Source organism: Herpailurus yagouaroundi, unplaced genomic scaffold, assembly GCF_014898765.1.
Source record: "Herpailurus yagouaroundi ecotype Mexico unplaced genomic scaffold, PumYag 164, whole genome shotgun sequence".
NCBI classification, from domain to species: domain Eukaryota; kingdom Metazoa; phylum Chordata; class Mammalia; order Carnivora; family Felidae; genus Herpailurus; species Herpailurus yagouaroundi.
Window position 1 is genome coordinate 31,384,127 of NW_024412405.1, and position 26,884 is coordinate 31,411,010.

The window sequence follows — 26,884 nt, forward strand, 5'->3', positions numbered from 1 at the left end:
TATACTTAATAAATCTGGGAAACATTTAGCAATTATTTATACTGACATTAAAACCATTTCTTGGCCCTATATGAAAGATCAAAGCACACTAAATACCAAAGGACACATATAACCTACCTCCATTGGTCCTATTTGGTTGCTGATCTGGAGTTTGGGCTTGAGGTGAATAATACTGTTGCTGCTGGTAATTATTTGAAGGAAAATACTGGGAACTGGGGCTCCTCCTACAATCCCGAATGCTGGAGAAAGTCTGTGAATGGGGGATTCCTCTTTGGAAAGGCGAACACCTTGGAAGACGAGGCTGAGGTGGCGGCAAATGGTCAAATTCTTCCTCGTCCTCCAGACTGAATCGATCATATTCTTGATCACTACATGTCCCTTTTTTTCCTGAATTCAGTGACACACTGGAACTATGTCTGGACACAGATGCTGAAGTGGACGCATAATCTTGCCTGAGACCTATGACAGAACAAGAAACAGTATCACCTCATGAGACATCTCAATCCAGCAAAAATTAAGTTGCAGTTAAGCATCAGAAAAATATTTCTGTCAAATAATTCAAATGAAGGCCACTATCTTGTTCATAGTTTGTTACGTCCCAAGAAAACAGATACATTTACCTACCAAACAGATGTCTAAGATTAGACTATCCTGTTGTGCAAAAAAATTGCCCCAATTCCAATGAAGAAGAAATACACTGCTACAGTTCATCAATCAGTGTCTGTCAATTTCCCCAAATGATCCCTTAAGAAATCTGGAGAGATACTCAGGAAAAGCTATTCATCATCATTACAAACAGTATGTTATAAGTTAGACAATTCAAATAATCCAATCTCTGTCCAGGGGGTATTCCTCCTGCTCCCCACCCCAGCTTTCAAAGTCAAAGCAAAGTTCAAAACCTGGGGTACAAATATTTTCTAACAAGGTCACCTCTCTGTTCTATTTGTTACTAATATTATCTTTTTCAAAGCACACAGACACTTCAACTCTTCAATAGTTTTGGATTATCCTAAATGAAAACCAACTAAAAATAGTCAAACTGGAAGTTTCTAGTTATTCCTTTCATCTCACGGTCAATACCACAATTTTTTTAAAGTAGTCTCTCCCTGACTAACTTCTGAAACTCACATTAATTGTCTAGTCATATATTTTCATAAAGCGTTACTGTTATTTTACTATTCCTAAATAACAACATAAAACAATCACTTTCTCCCTCTGAATGGATCTTATCAAACTCTCCATAAGCATTACCATGTTTCTCATAGTAGCCTTGACTAATTTTGAAAACAGGAAGTTGTTGTGCTTGAATGAAATGATACTTGGCTGTTTCTACTTATGTTGACCTGAAAAGATAAAACTCCAAACCAAGCCTAGCCCAGTTCTGTGATCTACATCTTATTGTGCCTTTAATACCTTGCGGTAGTTCACTCCTAGATTTGTTAACTTTCCTGCAGAGCCACTGATACATTGTCCCACCGCTAATGATCTCTTCTATGTTTATATTTATCCTGAGAAGCTTGTCGATGGATTTTAATTGAGTTTAGAATTAAGATAACTATAGACTCACACACAGTTCTAAGAAAGAACACAGAGATCTCTTGTGCACTTTGCCCAGTGTCCCCCAATGGTAGCATTTTGCAAAATTATAAAACAATATGACAACCAGGATATTGTGATACAAACCCAACTTGTTTAGATATTTTCAGTTTTACTCATATATATGGAAGTATTAAGTTCCGTACAATGTTATCACCTGTATGATCAAATATTCACCACCAGTGTCAAAATACCAAACAGTTCCAAAAATCCACAAAACACGAAAATCCCTTGTGCTGCCCTTTTATAACCACGTCCCCCTCCTTCCTGAGATCCCACACCCTGTCTCTAACCCTCATCAATTGTAAAATTTTCTCACTCCAAAATGTTATATAAATGGAATTACACAGAATGAAATCTCTTGAGATCTTTTTTCACTCAGCAGAATTCCTGGGAGATTCATCCAAGATGCTGCCTGCATCAACAGTCCACTCCCTCTTACTGCTGAGTAGTACTCCCTGGTATGGGAGCACTGAAGCCTGATTAACCATTCACCTCTTGAAGGACATCGGAGTTCATTCCAGTTTGGGGCTGTTACAAATAAAGCTGCTACAAACATTCATGTATAAGTTTTTATGTGAACAAAAATTTCCACTGTTCTAGGACAGGTGCCCAAGACTGCAACTTGCTGGGGTCTATGGGAATTGCATATTTGTTTGTTTTTTAAGAAGCCAACAAATGGTTTCCATAGTAACTGTACCAGTGATGTCTTTATATTCATGTATTTTGACCAGAGTATGTCCTAACAACTTATGATGCCCATGAAAGCCTGAGGGGCATTAACTGGCCCATCTACACGGTAGGGTAGGCATGAGAAAAAGAATCTAATGCTTACCCATTACCTTGGGAGAAATGCCTAAGCCTCCCTATCCCCTCACATTTCAAGCAGAAGACTCTAATTTAAGAAGTTTCCTACTTTAAAGAGAACATACTTTCTTCTTGGAGACGAGCCATGATCTGGACATCAGTGAGATCCTGTAACTTATATCCCATGGAGATAGAATCATCTTCCAATTCTGAAGTACTCAGCTCACTGTCTATAGAGGACTGGGGACTGAGAGGGGAGCCCCTGGATGTGTAACCTGAAAAACAAAGGAAACAGGTTTATCATTTGGTCTGAAGAACTGATATTTACATAATGCTTTGCAATTCCTGTATCAAATCAGCAATTTTCTTCCTATTTTCATAATGCCACTGAAGGGTGACCAACACGTAACCATTCAATGGCGAGACAATATGCACGTCCTTCACATGTTCATGATTCACATATATTTTTTCAGGTTCAATTTTCACAATTAAAAAAAATCACTCTGCACTATACACCAAAAAACTGTTAAGAGGGCAGATTGAATTATGGTTTTACCACATTAAAATGTATATATATCACTAGTGCTGAAATCTGCATCCCATTAGGTAAGTATATATCTGAAGACATTATAGAAGAATACTTAGTTCCATGTTCACTTTTGATTAATAATCACATATGCTTCTCTCTAGTAGTAACGGATTATAAATTTTAAGATTAAACTATAATCTGGTCCGTTTTTCAAACAGGTACAAATAGAGCTATGAATGAATAAGAACATCACATGTAAAAGGCTCACATATATACACAGAAGCATATATAAAATCTCAACAACAGAGGGTACAGTACTCCCAGGAGATGGGAAGTCACCCACAAAAGTAAAAAAGCAATGGCTTGGGTAAAAGAATGAAGGAAGAAAGGCCCCAAAGGGATAAAAACTGTAGGAATGGAATCACACCAATGCTGAGACAAATAAGGAAATGGTGAGAATTTCATCTCATAAGAAGCTACTGTGGCTATTTTTTTTTTCCTATGGAGCCCTGGCTTAATAAAAAGCTACCAGAAAAAATAAAATTTTAAAAATTAAGACATACAAGGTTTACATTCCTGAGTCATAATAAAAACACTTGAGTTGTGTTCGACATTTAATTTTAAAGGCACACTAGGCATTTGGAAATCTAGCCATATACGTATAGTTTTGCTAACCAGAAAAACTGCCTGTTGCACACACTTGAGAGCACACCAATGGTGCTCAAGCACAAAGGAAGGCTAGCCTTCTCGGTGCCCAAAGTAAGTGTGCAGCACACAATCTGTGTCACAAGATCACCCTCAACTTTTCAGTAAGAGAGGACAGGTGAGCTGTTTTTGGTGACTGAATGATAAAGCAAGCAGCTGGTCAAGAAGTTGAAATATTACCTGTTCTTTCAGGTGTTAGTATTGCTTTATTTGAGGTTTTAGAGAAGCTGGGAGTATTAATGCCATTGCTATAAGGGCTGAGTCTTGCAACAGGACTATAAGGAAAAGCCAGGGAGACATTTGAAGAGAAGAGACTCCGCCATCGGCTAGCTGTCACAGAAGCAGAAAATAAACAGCAGCAGTTAGCTATCCGGAAGCAGGTGCTAATTTGTCAGAAGGAGAAAGGGGAGAGGTTAAAAAAAAAAAAATGAAAAGACAAAGCAACTTTTCATAAGGATAACTTAAATGACTTCCACATATCGAAGGTGAAAATATTTAAAAACAGGCAATTTGTGAATTAGAGTCCTACTGATACCTTCATTTAAGACCTAGGAATCAGCTTGATTAAAGCCAATATACCTGTGTAATAATGAAAACCTGTTTTGAATTTCTACATTAGAAATGCTTTCTATTTCCTATTTCTGCACAAGGATTTAAGTGTTTTGTAATAATATAAACGTTCAGTGTCCAAAAAAGCTCAAGCTTAAAAACTGTGGGGAATGTTACTGTTACCTATACACAGTCCCATATTTTTTCCTAAGGTTCATTTTCAACCCACTTAATATGGAAAATGTTGATCAAGCAATATTTAAGGAAACCTGTTCTTGGCTTACAGGACACAAACTTAAAGGAACTGCTGCATTTCTTAACAGCCCTGCATCCAAACCAAGGATTATGGAAAAACAATACAAAATCGCAGGAGAGGGACACAAAATTTAATGACAGCTATTTTTGATGGAAGGTGTAGAGATGAACTGGCAACTTGTTGCATTTTTTTTAATAAAAAACATTTTCCAAATTTTTTGTATTGAACATGTATTACTTATGTAACATTTAAAGGTAGGATTATATATACTATTAATTTAGTACTTTAAGGAACAACAAGGAATTTTACCTACAATGGGCAAATGATCTAATTCTTCGTACACTGCTTCACCTGACAGAATTAACGTATCTCCCTCGGCCCAAAATGCCAACCCCTGCTATTTCCGAGTTCTTGGGATCATGCAAAAGACCTCAAAACCGTAAAAACTTGAGTAAGTCACACCAAACATCACATAGTCTTCCTTCAAGGCATACAGATTACTTTGCTAAGCAAAATCCATTCTTCTAAAAAGCAATCACTTAGACGTGGACTAATAATAATAAGCAGGGCAGGAGGGAACAGATAAGAAATACAGAGGAGCTTAAATTTCACATAAAGCAGTTAGTTGGACTGTATTTGCTGGAAATCTCACCAAACCTGAAGCAGCAAGTATGAAAAGGACTGCCTGACTCGCATCCCCAGATCACTTTTTTTAAATGTTTTTTTTAATGTTTATTTTTGAGAGACAGAGTGAGAGAGAGAGAGAGAGAGAGAGAGAGAGAGCGAGAGCGAGCAGGGAAGGGGCAGAAAGAGAGGGAGACAAAGAATCTGAAGCAGGCTCCAGGCTCTGAGCTGTCAGCACAGAGCCCGACATGGGGCTCCAACTCAGGAACCGTGAGATCATGAAGTCTGACGCTCAAGGACTGATCTACCCAGGCGCCCCACCCCCCAGACCACTCTTAATGAGCGCCACTAATGAGCCAGCAGATGGCTGAGGAGCACTTCAAACTGGGCAGTGCAGTTGAAGGGACAGAAACGATGGGGTGTGGGAGTCAAGAAAATAATGTGCTCCAAAATGGGGATACTTAAGAGCCTTGCAAAATATCACCAAGGTTATTTCAAAGAGCAAAGTGTTTCCTCTTATTTCAGCAAGAGTCGTCGAGGTAAGTACCGCCCCATTCCAACAATTACATGCAAAACAGCTCTTCCTCCTGCAAGTGAAAGAGGAAAGCAGCCGCCTGCACAAGGATCACACTTTTCAGAATTCACCAGTGTCCAGAAGGGGACCCTGCAGCACAGCGTCACTCCTGACTGACAGCAGTCACCTCACTTACCCAACCTGTAATTAAGGGTGAGCTCTTCTCAAGCTCAGCCAGAGCAGAGACCCACGAGGCTGCCATTCGCCGTCCTGTAACTTCTAGACACACAAACCTGATTCCCAAACACACTGCAAAGTAGGGCTTGGTATGCAACACACCCAAGGTAGCCACTCCTGCACCTTTAATCTCTAGGACTCAAAATTTCTCATTAAAATTCTATATTAAAAAAAAAAAGGATCAATAGCTCTTTGTGACTGCTAACTTGCTTAACAGATGATGTCTGATCACTTGCCAGGCAAATTACAGTAACTGCGTGTTCTCACCCACAGATGCAGGCGACAATGCATCCCAAGTAAACAGCATTCACTACTTTGCACAATAACTACTGTGACCCAGCCTCCCAGCACAATGGTACAGTGATTGTGGCAATGACAGCAAGATCCTGACTAAGAACACAATTAGCATCTATTGCAAGAAAGAATGCTCTACATTGTCCTTTGGCATGGAGGCTTTTAAGAAGAGGGAGGAGAATTATCGTGGGGCAAGCTAACAAAACAACAACATTAGACTAGTACCCGAGGCTGTGGCGGAGGAGGAGAGGGGAAAGGACAGGAAGCCATCACATCCTACTTATTCTTCACTATGTAGCTGAAGAATTGTAGGAATTGTAACAGGAAGCATTTTTATTTTTTTGCTAATACTTTGTGAGTAAAATTCTACTCCCCAACATAGGGCTTGAACTCACAACTCCAAGATCAAGAGTCACATGCTCTACCAACTGAGCCAGCCAGGTGCCCCAGAAAGCATTTCTATAGCGAATAAAACAAAACAACCTTCTAAAGGGCAATTTTATCTTTTTCAGTTAATTAATTTAATGGACTTTTCATATGAGGATGTTTTTTGAGAGGCTCAGGGATGATTGAAATGACCCTAAAAAAGGAGTAAGATGGCATTGCTAAAGAAGAAAATGGGAAACAAAGTTCTGAACAACAGTTATGTTTCCTTACACTCTACTGCAAAGTACTACAAGTAGAGGGCTTCTCAAACTTGGGATGAGGCTTGGGACTATGTATCTGCTTGTTCTATTCCAAGCCCTAGATATAACGGAGCTGGGCCCAAACATCAGGACATGCTGAAGGTTTTCCTTCCTAAATACCTTAATTTGGACAGCCTCCCAGGACACTCCTTCCCACATGCTCTCTGTAGTCCTACTGCAATTTCCTTGACCAGGATGCTCACCACCTCGCACCAGATGAATGTCATCTACTCCTCAAACAACCTGTAGCCGCCATCACCGTCCCTGGCAAGCCCACCCTGAAAGTCATGACCAAAGCTGTGTTAGTCGGATACTAGTACTGCGGTGGCTTTTCATGGCACACAGGATCTAGAAGGCACTCCGGATCATCTCACAGGACCCTTCCCCACTGCCATGCCCTCCTACCCACCTCTAGTGTTTCTGAACTTCCTTGCTAACACACCTGTACTGCAAAACCTTCTATGTTGCCTCCCTGATCTAACAAGCATCTTCTATGGAAATAAATGTGATTAGGTACTAAGGTATGGACTGAACCCTCATCTTTCTACAAAAAACAAAAATGGTCAATTATTTTCGGTACATCTTCAAAGTTGCCAGACTGAAAAAGTAAATTACAGATCTGTGAAGCTATTTTTGTTTTGTGTTTTTGTTTTTAAGAGAAAGGCAGAACTCACACGAGCAGGGGAGAGGGGCAAAGGGAGAGAGAATCTTAAGCAGGCTGCACACTCAACACAGAGCCCAATGCAGGGCTTGATCCCACAACCCTGAGATTATGACATGAGCTGAAATCGACATCCAAACATTCAACCAACTGAGACACCCAGGCGCCTCTGAAACCATTTTTTGGAAATCATTAAGTATAACAACCCCCCCACCCCGGAAAAAACTTAATTCGATAAATGTTCCAGTGATGACAATAACAAGAAAACTCACAAAGGACAGATGATGGGATAGGTTTAAGAATCTAAATTTCTTTAATTCTCCAAACTGAGAATTATTAACAAATACCTTTCCAGCCCCAATGACATTCCTTCTATGCCTTGCCTAGATTCATAGCAAATATAGCAAATATTCAAATTTTTGTTGAACATGTAGGTCTCTGCATATAATCAAAGTCAAACTTAAGAAAGCAGTAATTCACACGAAAGGAAAAAGAGTAACTGATCTAATGAGAAGCTCAGTGATCATCCTCAAAAGATCGGTAACTCCATGAAGCTAAATGAGTTCAAAAATAAAGCAGTGCTAGGACATCTTCTAGAAACAATTATTTTCACATTTTCTTCTCACCACAGGGATAGCCAGTTCAGTACTGAACACAATGTCTGGCATACAGTATAAAATCAAAGTGCAATGCGGTCAAAATCTTGGTGAGTTTACTAACATTTCCTTATTTCAAACCATTTTACCATTCCTACCTTAACATCTAAATGGTTTTGCCCAATTTCTTAAACTTTATTAACTATAACTTAATATACACAGTATCTTTGAAGACAAAAGTTACCTTAGACATTTCAGCCCAGCTGGATAAAAGCTCAATGAAGAAATATACCTGTAGGAGCACAACTCATTAATACTTCCTAATAGCCACTCAGTTGTTGAACTTTGTGTGTGTGACTCTTCTGGTTTCCACCTAAATGACTTTATATTACTAATGACTAGGGCCTATGATCAGGTGATTGACACATCAAGATTTAACAGGAGTCCCTGCCTAGGGTGAGCTAGGTCCTGCCATGCTAGGTTGCAATGTTAAAGTGAAGGGTCGTGCCAAGGACGCTAGTTGGCAGAAAGCCTTACAAGAAGGTGACAAAGCTTACTCAAATTCTTGAAATGCTACCATCTCTTACAATCAAAGGAACTGTTGGGGCGCCTGGGTGGCTCAGTCGGTTGAGCATCTGGCTTCGGCTCAGGTCATGATCTCACAGTTCGTGAGTTCGAGCCCCGCGTCGGGCTCTGTGCTGACAGCTCAGAACCTGGAGCCCGCTTCGGATTCTGTGTCTCCCTCTCTCTCTGCCCCTAACCCACTCGCATTCTGTCTCTCTCTCAAAAATAAATAAACATTTAAAAAATTTAAAAAAAAAAGGAAACTGTTCATAAAACAGCTAAAAGAGGGTTTAGTAGAATTTCTATAAATGCTACCTCCAATAGTGCAGCATCTGAGTTGGCTGAGGAAGTCCTGGAGAGCAGTGCTCTTACTCTTTCTAGTAGCTTCTAACAGTACAGCCACATTTCTCATCCAGGTACCATGGTCTGAATGTTTGTGTCCCCCAAAATACATGCTGAAGTGCTAACCCCCAAACATGAAGGCATTATAGGTGGGGCCATTGGGAGAAGCTTAAGTCATGAGAACAGAACCCTCATGAACTGGAGTAGTGCCTTATAAAAGACGCTCCAAAAAGCTCCTGAGCCCCTTCCACAACCTGACAGCACAAGACATCTGCAACCTGGCAGAGGGCCCCCCATGCCTGCGCATGCTGGCACCTGGTCTCAGACATCCAGCCTCCAGAACTGTGAGCAGTAAAGTGCTGCCCACCTCCTCTGTGGGATTTTGTTTCATAGTAGCGTGAACAGACTAAGATACAGGGGGAAGTTATTCTAGAAAATAAGCCCTGATCTTCCCTACTTCCATCTTCTTTCTCCTTTCTCATTGACGAATAAGACTGTCAAAGGCAAAACTGCAGCCTGCAGAGGCTGGCTCAGTCTAATTTGCCACGTTCTCTTATCTATCTCTCACACAAAGCAGGTGATCCAGGACCATTGCTTTGAAAGACAGAAGGATCACATGTTAAGAAATCAGTCTAAAGCAGCCTCTGTGAGTGTTTTACTTCTTCAGCTTTTAATAAGTCTGATGAAAACTCGTTAAAAGCAAATTTTAGATCTGTCGTATTAAAATTCACAGAACTGATTTCTAAATAACTTATAATTTTGTATCTCCTCGCTTGTGGCTCTTCTCAGCTACCCAAATTTATATTCTCCATCATTCCCTAACCCAGGATCTTCCCTGAGAAACTGGTCAACTATCATTTAAATCTTCACAGGCAAGACCCTGTGTACCCCGTGAGCCAAAAATAAAGTGGCATGCTCTAGCATTATGCAGACACCCTACATTTATAGAGCACAGCCAGAGTCGTTCCTTCATTCAAAATTTACCGAGAGAGATAAAAACAAAACAAAACAAAAAACATTAAAGGTCAGTCTCGAGCAGTGACGCAAATATCTTTCAAAGACACACACAGCACATAGTTATTTCCCTGCTCCACAGTCGTTCTCGGAAATCTGGCCCTGATGCTCCCACCTGCTTTTTAAAATTCATTTCTCTATTCATTTGAGCAGGCACCCACCATGGGACTATAAAGTACCAGATGCTGCAGATACGGAGATGAATAAAATATGATTATTGCCCTCCTTTCCTTCCCACTCCAATTTCTGAAGACCAGCTAGTGTAGAAGGCAGGCAAGTAAGATATGCATATGATGTGATACAGTAAGTGGAAAAAAGGCACCGTGAAGTACACTCACAAAGTGAAGACCATGATTAACTTTCCAAGGGAGTCCAAAGCCTTCACCAGGAGAGATTATGTTTAACATGGCCCTTGAAGGTTGAGGAGGTTATCCTACAGGGTCCGAGGCCATTCCCATTCCAGACAGAAATAACTTATGTGAAGCCACGGAAGCAAGAAGAAGCAGTGCGTGGTCAAGGAAGGGTGCGTGTTGTTAGGACTGAAGCACGGGGACGCAGGAGAAGAGCTAGGGCTGGAGGATGGGTGGCGGCAGCTTCCGCACTGTCATTAGGAGGACGCGCTTTAATATTCAATTTGTGTTTTGACTGAGGAGGAGAAAGGCCTGGTCAGATATGTATGTTATGAAGACGGCACAAATGGCCATACAGATGGTGGACAATTCGGGCAGGGAGCAATGACTGAAAGACCAGTTAGGAGGTTTCACAGCAGAGTTGGTGAGGGATCAAACTAGGGATCAAACAAGGGATCAAACTAAAGTATCAGCAGAACATTTGATGAAAATATTTTAAATAAGCCACATCTGAGCTAAAGAGGAGATGTCTGGTGACCCAATGAATACAGGGAGTGGAGAAAAGCAGGCGGCCAAAGCTAATGCCATGGTTTCTAAAACACTGATGCCATCCACTAAGACAGGGAACATAAGATAAGCATGCTTAAATGAAAGGAAAAAAGCAGCTGAATTTGAGATGGCTATAGGACATACCTACGTGCTGGTGCCCACTAAGGGGTGGAGAGTTCAGGAAAGCAGCTAGAGAAAAAAAGATTCGGGGCACATCAACAAGTAGGTGTTACATGAAGCCACAGGCATGAATAAAATCACCCAAGAAGAAGGTTTACAAGTGGATAAAGGGAGACTCAGTAACAAAGACTGGGAAAGGCTGCAGAGTTCAGGGATGAGCAGAGCCCAAAAACACTAAAGATCATGAAGGGTTGCAACATGGACGCAGAAGTTACTATGGGATGATGACTAAGAAACGGCAACTGGCTGGACAACTGGACCAACGAAGAGAGCAGATTCAACAGAGGAGCTAGAACGGAAACCTGTTTTAATAGGTCAAGCAGATGTAAGATGAGGAAGAAGAAATAACTCTTCCTAGAGAGATCAGGCTATAAAAATAAGAGAAATAGGGTTGTGGGTTTGCAGAGCATGAAACTCAAGGGAGGATAGTTCTTTAGGATAATGGAGACCTACATACTGATAGAATGAGAACAGAACCAGTAGAGAAAACAAGAGTCTACAGAAAAGGGGCATGCACTGAACTGAGGTCCTGGAGATCAGAAGGAATGTGACAGAGAGGTAAGGTAGAGGGAACAGCCTTAGAAAAGGGAGAGTTATTTCTTCCTATGCAACTAGAAGGCAAAGCTAGCGAGGATACAGAGAATGCAATATTGGCCTCCGTTATCTGTAAATTAGAAGGCAATAAATACGCTCAGAAGGCAGAGGCTGGAGTAAAGGACCAGTGTAGTAGTAATGGTGTGGCCCCCATGGGGAGAAGTCAAAGTAATTGCCTAGGTGACTCTGTAACAATAAGGGAGCCTAAAAAACTATTTGAAGATATTAGCAAATGTTTTATGTTTCTGTAAAGGCATTTATGTCCTAGAGTTTTAGGTTTAGAGAGTTGACTACCTTAGTGACTGCAGGCTATGTGTCAGTGGGGAATTTTAGAGATCTTTGGTAAGAACTTGGTAAAGGGAATAAAATGAAGGGCTAGATGGCTGTATTCAATACCAGTGAAACTCAGGGATCATGGCAACAGTCTCACACAGGCGTTGGCCAATGTTTTCTACAAAGGGCCAACTAGTAAATATTTTAGGTTTTGCTGGCCATATAGTCTCCATTGCAACTTCTTAATTCCACCATCATAGCATTATATAGCAGCCACAGGCAACACGTAAACGAATGAATGGGACTATGCACTGATATAACTTTATTTATATATACGGAGAGTTGAATTTCACAAAAATTATAGGTCATGAATTTTTATTTTTTCCAACCATTTAAAAATGTGAGCCGCTTTTTATCTCCTGGGCCATACAAAAACAGGTTGAAGGCCAGACAGGGCCACAATTTGCCAACCCCCAGGGTAACAGACATACCAGTTTAACAATACTCACTCTGGAGAACACACAGGATTAGAACTGCATCATAAGGGTATGTCACATGATGTGATATAACAATGATGGCCAACAGTGTACCTCCTTACTGTAATTTTTCATAACATATTATAATAAAGATCAGCAAAAGACTAAAAGGACCCTGGACTAAGAATCTAGATCCATCCTGCCACATGCTAGTTCTCAAATGGAGCAAATCATGTAGCATCTTGCTTTTGCAGGGTTCCCACGTTTAGGTGTGTTTGTGGGACGATAACAAACAGGGCAAGCACCGGACAAAAGCTTGTGGCATGCATTCACACACAGAAGCAATTTTTTTTTTTTTTTTTTAGAAGAGTGCTGAAAAGTTAAAGCAAGTTGTAGCAAAATCATTCTCTAAACCCAGAGGGGAAATGTTCTAGAAGCTAGAAAGGAAGAGTGCAGAAATCTGCCCTTTTACTCTTCCCAATTCTCGGGCATTTTAACATGTCTTGTCAAAATGATGAGCATGCTTTCTGCATTACGTCTTCTTATCTAGACAACTTTACAGACTCAGTCTTTCAACTCAGAGGCAAAGTACTAAACCTTGAACATTCAACAATTTGATCAGGGTAGGTCAACGGCGCTCACTTCTGTATCCAAAGACTATCTCAGAGGAAGCATATGTCCCAAATGCCACATTCTAACAAGTATGGTTTCTTCAAAACCACGGGCTGCTAAGGTCATGTCTCTGACTCTTAAATAATGGTGTTTTTTAACCACAGAGTCCTGCAAAGTAAGGGAAAGAGGGAAAGGGGAGATCAACTTTCATTCCTCTGTTTTTATTCCTTCTTCATACAACAGGTGGACAGGCCTCAATACTAAGCCAAACAATCAGAGGAATCCCATGCATGGCCCTTCACAAACACCAGTGACAGAGGGGTCTAAGATCAGTGAATGGATAGGAGACACTCCTCTTCTAAAGCTTGCTATTCTCCCTTATGGTGGCAGGAAATTTTATCCAGACCACAGCGTTTTGACCTAAACCCAAACACCACCACTCTATTTTCACGAACCATCGCCTCAGCTATAAATTTCCCAGGTGATCAGATTATATTTGTCCATACCTACAGGCGAGAGCCTATAGAACACTTACATGTAGATGCACTCCCGTGTCTGCACTAAACTTAAAGGGACTCAGGAGCCTGGGTAAAGATAGTATTTTACTGGTTCTCTCATCAACTCTGACCAGACTGAAATACAAGGTTTCCAAAGGGCCTTAAGTTCACATTAAGCAGGCACTGCTGACTTGGCCCCAACCTGAGCAAGCCCCCTGGGGTAGGTACATATGGCTTGCAGCTTATCTGATCCTCTAGGTTTATTGGGTAAACTTGAAAAGCATTAATTTCTCCACAGCTCTCCATGGCCTGATGAATGAGCACACAGGACCGGGAAGTCCTGCTGCTTCTTTGAAACAGGTGTTCTTAAGTTCTTTCCCAGACACACGCAAAGTAAAGAGGATTCAAGCAGTATGCATTTGCCAGTGTATTCCTACAAGGAGAAGGGCTGCAGAAGTAGACATCCCTCCCTGATTGGTATTCCTGGTGATTGTTTATTCAGGGCAAGTTAGTTGTAGTCCCCAAGACCCTCATTCTTCAAATTATAGGTAGAAAAACCTACCAGGTTAATTTGAATCTTTCCCACAGTGCTAGTTCATTCAACCTATGATGACAAATGAAACATTTTCAAATCAGTAACCATGGTATATGTACCCATACACATAGTATACATATATTTACTTGCTGTATGTCAATATAACATGTTTGTTACATGTTAACACATATTCATGTTTATAAACATGTGTTTGTGTGATAGGCTAATATATATATATACATATTTATTACATACGCTTAACATATATAATATATATGCATATTTGTTACACAGGTTTAATATACATGTTTGTTATATTTATATAAACATACAGCCCCAGAACATTGTGATACTCAGTATTTAAACTTCCATTTGTATTCAAAATGTAATAACTTACAAAAACATGATATATACACCATCTTTCAGAAACGTCTAGCTAAAGAGGTCATTTACCCATATAAATAATACCTAGAGCTAATCAAGAAAGTCACTTTCAACATTAGGATTAAGTTTAAACAGGGCGCCAGGGTGGCTCAGTCAGTTAAGTGTCCAACTCTTGGTTTCGGCTCAGGTCATGATCTCCCAGTCATGAGATCGAGCCTGGCATTGGGCTCCACGCTGGGCGTGAAGCCTGAGATTCTCTCTCCTCCCGTCCCTTTGCCCTTCTCCCATGGACGTGCATGTGTGCGTGCACTCTCTCTCCCAACCCCCCCCCCAAAAAAAAGTTTTATATTAGGTTTAAAAGTAACTAGGGTGTTGTATACCTGCAAGGATTGGAAGATAAATGTTTAATTTTTGAATAAGAGTTATAAAACTTCACCATAGAGTATTATTTAACAACATTTATTCCATTGGGCTCTGTCTTTTATAATTATTCTTCATCTTGAATTTAATACATCAGATGTTTCCTAGGTCTTAATAGCCAAGTGAGACTTGCTGGTTAAAGTGTCTAGTCATCATCATTAAAGCATTAGGCCTTTCTACTTCTCAGCCTTTAACCAGTCTCAAGATCACAGGCTGAATGCTCTTCTCTCATTGCCACTACTGGATCTTCCTGTGAATCTTCTCTAACCAGGACCATGGTCTAAAAACTGAAAAATGTGGGTTGGAAAGGAGAAATTCTCTGGAATGTCAACTTGTTTCCACTTCATCACTGGTCAGAACTGAAGCTGCCAACTCGAACCACACATGGACTAAATTCAGTGTTATCTAAGACCGGAATGAGCCCTGCAACTCCACAGATCATCAGACTTCCCATCTCCAATTAGCAACGGAGATTAGAAAACAAGTTTGACTTCAACAGTAATTATACTTCAAAGGTATGCTTAAAAATTCCCTTTTATAGAAGCTGTTTTTCTCTTAGACCTAACTGCTGTGGCTTTAATCAAATGTAAGGACAGGGAAAATGGCCACAGAATGTGAGGAGTCAGCCTTTGTCAGAGTCAGAAAGTCCTAATTTAACCTGAAAAGAACAAGGGAAAAGAATGACCTAATAATCTGCCCATGATGTGATATTGTCATGCAGATTCTAAACAGCTGCTTCAAGTTGGACTACAGCCACCCCTGCAAGCCAGGACAGCCAGCTAGAGGAATTTCCAAGTTCTACATGGCAATAATGTGGTAAATTAAGGGGTGACTGGGTGACTCAGTCGGCTATGCATCCAACTCTTGATCTTGGCTCAGGTCATGATCTCACGGTTTGTGAGTTTGAGCCCCACATCAGGCTCTGTGCTGACAGTGCGGATTCTCTGTCCCTCCCACACCCGCGCTGCCTCGCTCTCTCTCAAAATAAATAAACTCTAAAAAAAAAAAAAAATGAGGTAGGTTAGGAAGATGCTACAGAGTCCAATTTCTAGAAGAAACAGTCTAGATTATCTCATGTCTGAAAGTGTTTCCTCTTCAGAAAGGATAGACTGGATAACCAATAAGAACCTTCCTGCCTTTGACCATTTGGTATGTTAGGAAACACAGGCCCAGCAGGCTACTAGAAAACCCTGTACATTCCTGAACGGAAAAGTGTTGGAAACAGAACTTGGATAATCCTTCCTCTTCAGCATCTCCTGGGCTAAAATACTTTCTTCCAGTAAGGGACACAATGCATGTGCTTACAGTCCTTGGCAGAAAAGGCCTCTGACCCACTAAACTTGAGAGGTGGTAGAAAGTAAATACACACAATTAAGCATTTCGACAAGGAAAAAAACTTATTTTTTTGGCCCTAGAAGTAGCTGCTGCATGATTTTACTAAAATGCCTGCACATGGAAGAACATTAAAATATATATAAAGGTATAAACAGGTATCTCTTTCCCTTTCCCATCCAGATCCCCTTTCCAGGAGTTTTGTTTGAGAAGCTGGGGACAATAATACAACTACTATGAAAGTGTAACCTCTTTTGTTTGTTTATTTTGAGAGAGTGTGTGTACCCACAAGCAGGGGAGGGGCAGAGAGAATCCCAACAGATCAATGCAGGCTCCATCTCACAAACCACGAGATCATGAACTGAGCCAAAATAAGAGTCCGACACTGAACGGACTGAGCTACCCAGGCGTCCCTGTAAGTGTAACTAGAAGCAGACAAACCAACCTCACCTTGTTGCCATCTGACTCCCCATGGTGAAAAAGGTTAGATATTTAGCCCATGTACTCTCTCTCTTCCCTTCCACTACCATCACAGTCCTATTTTTACATTGTCAAGGTTTACTGTATCTCCATTCTGTTCGATAGCTGTGATCAGGACAACTTTAAGGTCATCATCAAATGTTAAACCACATACAAGTGGCATTTCAGTGTTCTGATAGACGCATCTTTACTGGAGAGCTGGGTATGGTCAGAAGACCCCAGGAAAAGGAAAGGAATTGTCTGGCACTAGGCCCCAAACCACTGGGTGAGAAATGTCACTAGCCTTGAGAGTCAACCCATTTTCTCTTTTCCTTGTTCCTGGCCTCTCCTGGGTCATATCCATGGCCACTCTTCTTTAGGCCTCATGGATCTTCTTCCTTGTACTTTTCCCACCATTAAAACAGGGTGTGTAAAGTAAATTTTCTAAATCTTTGCAGAACTAAAACCCTCTTTCGTTAGTCTCCACAAATCTATGATTTGCCTGGGTACAACATCATAGCTTGAAAGTACCTTTCCTGGAAACTGAAAGGACAAGATTCATCATTCAGCTAGGATCTAGTATTCCTGATGAAATGTCTGAGGCCTATGACACTGCAAATAACCTGTTTCTTCCTTTGAACATTTTTAGAATTTTGACCCTGGAAATTCAACCAGGACGTCTAGGGTTTAGGTCTTTTTTCATCTATCTTAGTTCATGCTGGGGAGTTGTCTTTCTTCAGCTCAAAGAAATTTTCTTGTATTCTTTCTTGCTCTCAACTGTCTGTTCCAATTTCTAGAACTGTTAAAGACTGGAGGTTTGGGACAAGCCCTCCATGTGCCCTAGCTGCTCTCATACTTCCTCTTTTGGGGGGGAGATTTCCTTATGGATAAGCAGCTTGGTTCTTAGCCCTGTCCATCCCTATTCCAGTATTTCCAAGAAATTAAAAATGACTAAAAATAATGATTTGACTGCTGCTTTGCCCAGTAATGTTGTTTAAAGGTGTAGTATTCTCTTAAATCCAAGCAAATGGAGTTCTCTATTCCCTTAGTTTTGTTTCTTACAAAGTCAGCTGATCTATTCATTTTGTTCATGCTATTAGTTTTCCCAAAAAGCAAATGAGACTTGGTTCCTGGTCTAAATTTATGGATATGGACTATGTTAATCTGAATAAGTAACTGGCATGACTTTCTTCTGTACCAGTACAGCTATTACCCCAACAGGCCTCCAACTGAAAACATGGACAATAGGTACTATGTCAATGCCTGGATTATTCCAGAAGCAAGCTTCCCGTGAGGTGCCTAGACATGCAGTGGCAGAGTGGCTGAGGACTCCAGGGGTGCAAAGGAGGGAGGTCTTGATCCTTGGAATGCTGTACAAGTTCATCTAACAGCGCCCCCGCCCCCAACCTTCTCAGTCTAAAGTGGGCATCACAACTCAAGTCGCCTCACGCCTTGCTTCTCAGTTAGGGGTAGGAAGCCCATGCTGAGACTTCTCTCCCTTCTTTAAGAACAGGTATCTGGTTTTACCCTGAAGACTCTTGGAAGTTTGCACCTGGTTTCTTCCAGACTTTGCTCCATGTGCCTTTTCCCTTTGTTGATTTTGATTTGTATCCCTTTGTTTTAACAGATCCTAGCTTTGAGTACAAATATACACCAAGTCTTGTGAGTGCTCTTAGTGAATTACTAAACTGGGGGCAGGGGGGTCGTGGGGATGCCCAACATACTAAGCGAAATCTGAACACCATAAACTCCAAAAAATCCATGCCAAGACACATCATACGAAACTACTGAAAACGAAAGATAAAGAAAAATCTTGAAAGCAGTCAGAGAGCAGTGACACGTTACCCAGGAACGTTACTGAGGAACACCCATTTGAGCAACAGTGGATTTCTCATCAGAAACCACAGAAGCCAGAGAAGCGGCAGAGCCTCTTTCAAGGAAAGGCCCGCCAGCTGCGCGTTCTAGGTCTGGTTGACCAACTCACCAGGAATGAAAGAGAAACAGCCTCAGACAAAGGAAAACTCAAAGAATTTGTTGCTAGCAGAGCCACCCTCAAATACTGGCTAAAGAAGGTTCTTCAAATCGAAAGGAAATGGTAAGAGAAGGGGTCTCTTGTCAAGAAGACAAAACAAGACGAAAACAGAACTCTGGGTACAAAGAAGAGACCATCTTTTTCCTCATGGCTTGCTAAATTATATTTGATGATTGAAACAAAAATTATAATACCATCTGATAATGATATTTAAAGTGGGGGAAGTTACACTGAGTGTTGTATGGAAACCAATTTGACAACAAATTATATTTAATATAAAAAGATAAAAATAAAAGTGGGGGAAGATAAGATACCTAAATGAAAGTGAGGTTTCCATATTTCACTCAGAGTGGTAAAATGTTGGGGCACCTGGGTGGTTCAGTTGGTTGAGTGTCCAACTTTGGCTCAGGTTATGATCTCACGGTTTGTGAGTTCGAGCCCCACATCGGGCTCCACACTGACAGTACAGAGCCTGCCTGGGATTCTCTCCTTCTTCCTCTCTCTCTGCCCCTCTCCCACTTGCATGCACATGAGCTCTCCCTCTCTCAAAATAAACGAAAAACAAACAAAAAACAAGACAATTCAGTTAACCCTCTGACACTTTCCTCTTCATAGTCATGTCACTCCTTTGTTGAAAACTATCCAAAGGATTCCCAACCATCTTAAGACAAAGTCCAGAATCCTTAAGTGCCCTGAAAACCCTGCATGCCTCTCATTTCATGCAGAATCACCAAACACCAGGCTCACGTTTTCCCCCCCGCTCCATTGCTCTCCACCACACTCCCACCGCAACAGTCTGCTGCTCCCTCTCACGTCTGGAGTCTCACCCCATCTCAAGATCTCTCCACATGCTGTTCCTGTGGTCTGGCCACTCCCCGCCCCCCGCCAGAATTACCTGCTCAAATTTTGCTGACTTACAACAAACATGTCACATCCTTGGGAAAGCACACCCCTTCCACTTGGGCCCACTAGCACCATCAGGCCTGTTTTAAGAGAAGGGAAGAAAAAAAAGAACCGGAGCTGCTATCCGTACAGTCAGTTATACCAGACTGCGTGTTCCCAGCGCAAGGTACTGAGTTCGTCTGGCCACCGTACCCCTCATATGCAGCACTGTGCTTGCAGGTAGCAAGTGATCAATTCATTTATTTCATGGTTAAGCATTTGAATCGTCTCTCTAATCAAGGCCCCATGATTCCAAAAAGGAGAATCTACTAATTCTTGCCTAAACTGGCTATTCTGTAGAGGTCCCAAGAAATAGACATGAACATCTACCAAAATAAAGTTTCACTGCCATAGAAGCAAATTCCATCATCAGAGTACTATAAAAGCAGTAAACAACTACTGTGGGAGAATGTCTATTGTTTTACTTTTTCCTCTTTGGGGTAAGAAAATAACATGTCAGTTATATATTCATTACAACAAACACGAACTGTCATAAGCTGCTTATTTCACTACTGCTTATTTTAATAACTTTGTGGTAGAAATGCAAAATAAAAACAAAAAACCACAGAGAAACACATGTAACTGATAAAGGAAAAAGAAGAAAAGGAAACATCCATGTTGCTGGATATAATGGGATAGAAACAGCAAATTCCATAGGATCACAATCCCTATTTATTTGCTACTTACTGTACATCATTCCCAACACTGAAGGAAACGCAGTGGGACTTTTCCGAACACCTGAGCAAAGCAAAGATGTGATGAAAGCCCACAGCCATGACAATGTGTCTTCAATTTCTAGCACACAGGAATAATAAATAGCAAATGTCAAGACACCTTGTCTCTGCAAATTTCAGTAGGATTCCAGATTATTTTCCCAATGAGAAAGGGACTCCTTTACAAAGCTTACCTAAAATGAACTACACAGACTAAGTTTTAATTTTGTGTTCCCAATTTGACAGAGCACCTCAAGACTGGAAACATGAGCTGATGAAGATACTATCTCGGGCCAGGCAAGGAGAAGCTGGACAGATTCCAGGAGACAGACACTTGATAAGTCTCCTAATGTCTCAGTTCAATCTGTGCAGCTTTCAACAAATGAAAAGGCCACCTTCAGAGCACTGGATTCGTCGACAACTTTCTTTTCCATTGGCTAAATTTAGAGAGGGATACTACCTCATAACAACTGAGACAAGAATAGAAACTGGTATCATAGGAAGATGAAAGAAAAACTCAATAAAGAAGCAATATCTGTTTACATTTGCTTAGCATATAATCCCAGAGGAAATGAGAGATTGCTCATAAGGAAACACAACCCAAGATAGTAATTGTGTAGGGCTACACTATTTGTGAAAACTATACCCACACTCCTCAAATGTGACCTGTCCTGATTCAATAGTTATGGATATTCAAGTATCTCCAGGCAAGATAAGCTTTTATTAACCGGCCCCAAATTAAGTGAGCCACATATTGGGCATCTCAAATTACTCAGATAAGCTCTTTTATCATTAATTGGTTATTCAACGTCCCAGCCTCATGACACAGACTCACCACCGACTCTAGATAAGCCTTATTTCAATTTAGGATATCGCAGGAGCCCATGCTACCCATGAAAGTTCTAGAGATGTTTGTTACGTACAGTCTAAAAGGGTGGGGGAAGTGGGGAAAAAGAAGAGCAGAAATGGAACATATATAGACTTAAGAAGAAGCATAAAACAAAAAAGCTAATGAAGTTGCCTTAACTTTCTACTATTCATAAATTACACTCAAAACTTACCAATTTGAGATCCTAACTCTAATAAAATATGTTTATTTATAGGTAGAGAAAACAAACCTACCCCCTCCCAAAGAAAAAAAAAATGCTACTGGTTTTCTATAAAGTGTAAACAGCCAAATGAAGAGGGTTCCCTGTATGTTTTGGCTCAATTCTGAATAAGAAACTGCATAGCAGGAATGTGTCCACGTATGTACACAGCATTTCACATTTACCAAAATAATTTCACATTTAACATTTCCTGAAACCTAATAGGCCTGTGAAATCTGTGAAATGTCCCCACTTACAAGGCAAGACATGGAAACAAGTGAAATGCTTTCTGTCTTTTCTTATTTAAACTATTCCAATGAGTGATCACCTCACACCTGTCAGATTGGCTAGTATCAAAGAAAAAAAAAGTAATCACAAGTGTTGGTGAGGATGTGGAGAAAAGGGAACCCTTGTGACTACTGGTGGGAATAAATATTGGTGTGCCCACTCTGGAAAATATCATGGAGTTTCCTCAAAGAATTAAAAATAGAAGTACCATACAGTCCAGCAATTCCACTTGCAGGTTACCCAAAGAAAACAAAAACACTAATTCAAAAATATATATGCACCCCTACGTCCATTGCAGTATTATCTGCAACAGCCAAGATACAGAAGCAACCTAAGTATCCACTGATAGACAGACGGACACAGAAGGCATGTACACACAACGAGATGTTACTCAGCAATAAAATATCTCAGTAATAAAATTACTCAGCAATAAAAAGCCATTTGAGACAACAGGATGGACCCAGAGAGTATTATGCTAAGTGAAATAAGACACAGAAAGCCAAATCCTGTATGACTTCACTTATACGTGGAATCTAAAAAGCAAAACAACTGAACAACACAGAAACAGACTCAAATACAGAGAACTGGTGGTTGTCCTCGGGAAGGAGTGTGGGGGGATGGGCAAAATAGGGGAAGGGAATTTTAAGAGATATGAACTTCCAATTACAAAATAAGTCATGGGACAAGTGACGGTGACATGCTCTTAATCAGAATTAAGTAACACTGAGGCACTAGTGGGCACTATGTCTAGCTACTAAATCAAAAACCCTTCTACCATCTTCATTCACTCAACAATTAGCATTCAATATCTACAACATGACAGGAACTATTCTAAGCACTGGGAGGGTTATAGCAGCAAACAAAACAGACTCAAATATCTACCCCCAACACCATCATTTTAATGATACCATCATGTAATTGTTTTGGATTGGCCAGTTGGATGCCATCGATAATACCAATGTTCAATTAGTTTCTTCGCTCATGTAAGACATTTAAATGTATTCCAATTAATAAACCATAAAAAAACAAACATTCAGAACACAAAACATGTTTGACAATTTATTAAGCACTGGCAATTCGAAAGGAAACTGAGGTGCAGCCCTCTATTATCAGACACACACACACACACACACACACACACACTTATACCCCTTACTTGAAAGAAGGCATATATGCATTAAAAATTAAGTAAAAAGATGCTCAAAAACAAGGCACTTCCAAATGGAAAATAACAAACACTGTTAGGACCGTTTTCAACAGAGAAAAACCAACCAAGATACAGTGTTTTGTCTAAGAATGTATATTCAAATCAGGGTCCAGTGTTTTTTTTTGGCGGGGGAGGGGGAGAGAAGATTTAACTTTTGGCAATTACTTTCTTTTAAATGTCTATGTATTTATTTTAAGTGGGAGAGGCGCAAAAAGAGGGAGAAAAAGAATCCAAAGCAGGTTCTGAGCTGTCAGTGCAGAGCTCAACACAGGGCTCCATCCCACAAGAACCGTGAGATCATGACCTGAGCTGAAATCAAGAGCTGGACACTCAACTGACTGAGCCACCCAGGCACCCCTAACTCTAATAAAATCACTTTTATTAGAGTTTTTTCACTTTTAACATTACTTTCTGTACATTATGCAAAAAAGCCATTTACATTATTCAAATGTATTAGGAAAGAAACCTAAATATGTAAGCTTTTATTATGTCTGCTTCACAAACATCTTTACTTATGGTCTTACAACAACTCTACAAATTAAAGGTATTTGTAAGGGATGCTGGGAAAGCTTAAGTACCCAGCCTGTGTGGACTACTTGATATAGAAGGCCTTATAAATTATGAAATTTGAGCATGAAAAGATCAGTTTGGAAAAGGGGAAAATAAGTTTGGGGATCTACAATCAAAGTTTCAATTTAATTAATTTTCAATTAAAATATTAAGTGACTTGCTCAATTAATGTTCCCTTTGAGAATTTAGGAGCATTGGATACATACGAGTCATCTGTAGGGGTGTGTGTATACATATATACATATATGCATACACACATATATATGTATATATACACACACGGATATATACACATATACATATATGTATACACACACACACTCACACCCTTACACCAAAAATAATTGTCCTATTTTATCTTAAACACACACGTTTAACCAAATTGCAAAACTGTAGCTGTGAAGACAAAGCATTTCTTTTAGTAGTATCTTGAAAAAGGTCTCAATGCAGGTGCTATCTCCCAATAAAACTTACACAAAACGTCCCTTTCTGTTCCTCATTTTCTTCAGAAAAACAAACTTTCTTCAGAAGGGTAGGATTTTAACAAGCCTGTTCTCATAACCTCAAGACAAAATGTGAACACTTCCCATACATTCTCCCACAATTTACCAGGTTCTGTTACCTAGTTTCAGGGTGATGAGGTTGTCAGATACAGCATGAAGGACTAGGATAACCCCCCCAGGCAGAAAGCAGGCAGCAGGAAGAGAGTCAGGGGTCCTTCACAAAGTGACAATCAAAGTAAACTCATTGGCAACCACACAGACAACCTTGGGAGAAACGCTACCCGAAGCAGCCACAGAAACTGAGCTTGACCAGCTCCCATGCAGATGTGCTCCCGGAGAAGTTTACTTCTTAAGCAGGGAAGACTGCTAACTTGCAACCAAGAAAACAGTACATCCTACATTCCTAGGGTCCAAGAAGGAATAAGGAAGGGATGTAGGACCAGGGGACTGAGGGGTAGAAGGTCCACCACAGAAACACTGGCTCCTCATAACTACGGACCCCCATCCACACGTTCTACAGAGAGATGGTCTCTAATTTTTGAGTAATTTTCTTCCCAGAAGCATCAGGGTCAAGAAATAGAAACCAAATATCAACATATTTGCTCTCTAATTTGAAAGCAATATCTAATCTAAAGCCCCAGGCTAACAGAAAAGAACATTTACTTACCCCTTGGTTAACAAGTGAGAGAGATGGGAAAAGTGAGGCAGAAAGGGGAAAACACTTCCCTTTCAAAAAATCTAATCTGTCATCCCTCCTTGTCATGGCAGCAGATGGTCTTAGTGAACAGTCTTTAAATTTGGGGAGGGGGTGGGGAGCAGGTACAACCACTCATTTCCAACAAAAGGCAGTAAGTAAAACCTATTTTAATATAAACATGCTTGTGAATGGTAAAACAAGGATGCAAACTAATACTTCAAAGGACACTGAAAAGAAAAGAATGATATGGTTGGTAAGGAAAGTGGTGCAAAGACTCCATTCCATCTGAAAATGTGCAAAATCAAAACTGAAATTCTAACAGCAGTAACTGTGACAGTAGGCTCAAGAAGAATTAAACAGGGTGGCCTGGGTGGCTCAGTCAGTTGAGCATCCGACTCTCAATTTCAGCCCAGGTCATGATCCCAGGGTCATGAGATTGAGCCCCATGGTGGGCTCGGTGTGGAGCGTGCAACCTGCTTAAGATTCTCTCTCCCTCTGTTCCTCTCCCCTGCTCACTCTCTCTACAAAATAAACAAAAATTCATTTATTTTAGCAACAGTAATCACTGTTCCCTTTTAGCTGGTGTGACCAATAAAACAAGGTCACTGTCCTTGGGCAATTTCTATTCAAATTAAAGGAAACAAACTTGCTCTCAAAGAAAATGCTCAATAATATTTGTTACTTGAAAATGTTGATTGCTCAAGACAGAAATGAAGTCTGAACAAAATGCTTTGTTAGAATTACTTGTAAGTTCTAAAATATGGAATGTTTACATAATCCTAATTAAATATTCATGTGACAATATGAATAGTTAAAACCATAATTTCTGTTACCTGTTAATCAGCTCTCATTGACAAAGGATCCCCTTCATTGGAAGCCAGTAGGAATTCTTCGATATTGAAGACTATCAATTCCTCTCTATTCTCTTAGAAAACCACACTAGATGTTCTAAGGAACCTCCATACTGTTTCCCATGGTGGTGGCACCAGTTTGCATTGCCATCATCAGTGCACCAGGGTTCCTTTTTCTCCACATTCTCATCAAGACTTGTTTCTTGTTTTTTGATTTTTAGTCATTCTGACAGGTGTCAGGTGATATTTCATTGTGGTTTTAATTTGCATTTCCCTAAGGAGTGATGTTGAACACCTTTCATGTGTCTGTTGGCCAGATATCTGTAGGTCTTTAGCAAAACGTTTAATGGGGTCATTCCTCTGCCCATTTCAATTGGGTTTTTGGTGTTGAGTTGCAGAAGTTCTTTATATATTTTGGATAGTCACCTCTTTTTGGATATCATTTGCAAGTACCTTCTCATTCAGTAGGCTGCGTTTTTGTTTTGCTGTGCAAAAGCTTTTCATTTTGGTGTAGTCCCAATAGTTTAATTTGGTTTTTCTTTCTCTTGCCTCAGGAGGCAAATCTAGAAAAAGGTTTCTATGGCTGATGTCAAAGAAATTACTGCCTGTGTCTTCTTCTAGGAATTTTATGGTTTCAGGTCTCACAATTTAGTTCTTCAATCCATTTTGAGTTTATTTTTATGTATGGTGTAAGAAAGTAGCCCAGTGTGATTTTTTTGCATCTAGCTGTCCAGTTTTCCCGACACCATTAATTGAAGAGGTGGTCTTTTCCCCATTGTATATTCTTGCCTCTTCTGTCATAGATTAATTAACCATAAAGCATGGATTTATTTCTGGACTCTCTATTCTGTTCCATTGATCTATGTGTCTATTTTTGTGCCAGTACCATACTGTTTCAATTACTATAGCTTTGTAGTATAGCTTGAATCTGGTATTGTGATACCTCTAGCTTTGTTCTTTTTGAAGATTGCTTTGGCTATTCGGGGTCTTTTGTGGTTCCATACAAAGTACAGGATTATCTGTTCAACTTCTGAGAAAAATTTTGTTAGTATCTTGATGGGGATATTACAGTACATCTGTAGACTGCTTTGGTTAGTATGGACACTTTTAACAATATTGGTTCTTCCAATCCAATACCTTTTATTTGTGTCATTTTCAATTTCTTTCATCAATGTTCTATAGTTTTTGGAGTGCATATGGCTTTCAGGTCCTTGGTTAAGCTTATTCCTAGGTATTTTATTATTTTTGGTGCCAACTGTAAATGGGATGGTTTTCTTAATTTCTCTTTCTGCTGCTTCATTATTAGTGTATAAAAACACAACAGATTTCTGTACATTAATTTTGTATCCTGTGACTTT

General features: G+C 40.2%; 1 protein-coding gene across 1 annotated transcript in view; it reads right to left on the reverse strand.

The window, feature by feature from the left end:
• The window catches only part of SLAIN1 (SLAIN motif family member 1), a 61,988-nt gene that overhangs the window by 15,028 nt on the left and 20,076 nt on the right, over positions 1-26,884 (reverse strand). The window contains 2 exon segments of the mRNA XM_040487280.1: positions 118-459; positions 2,529-2,678. Coding sequence (XP_040343214.1) covers positions 118-459; positions 2,529-2,678 — 492 coding nt within the window.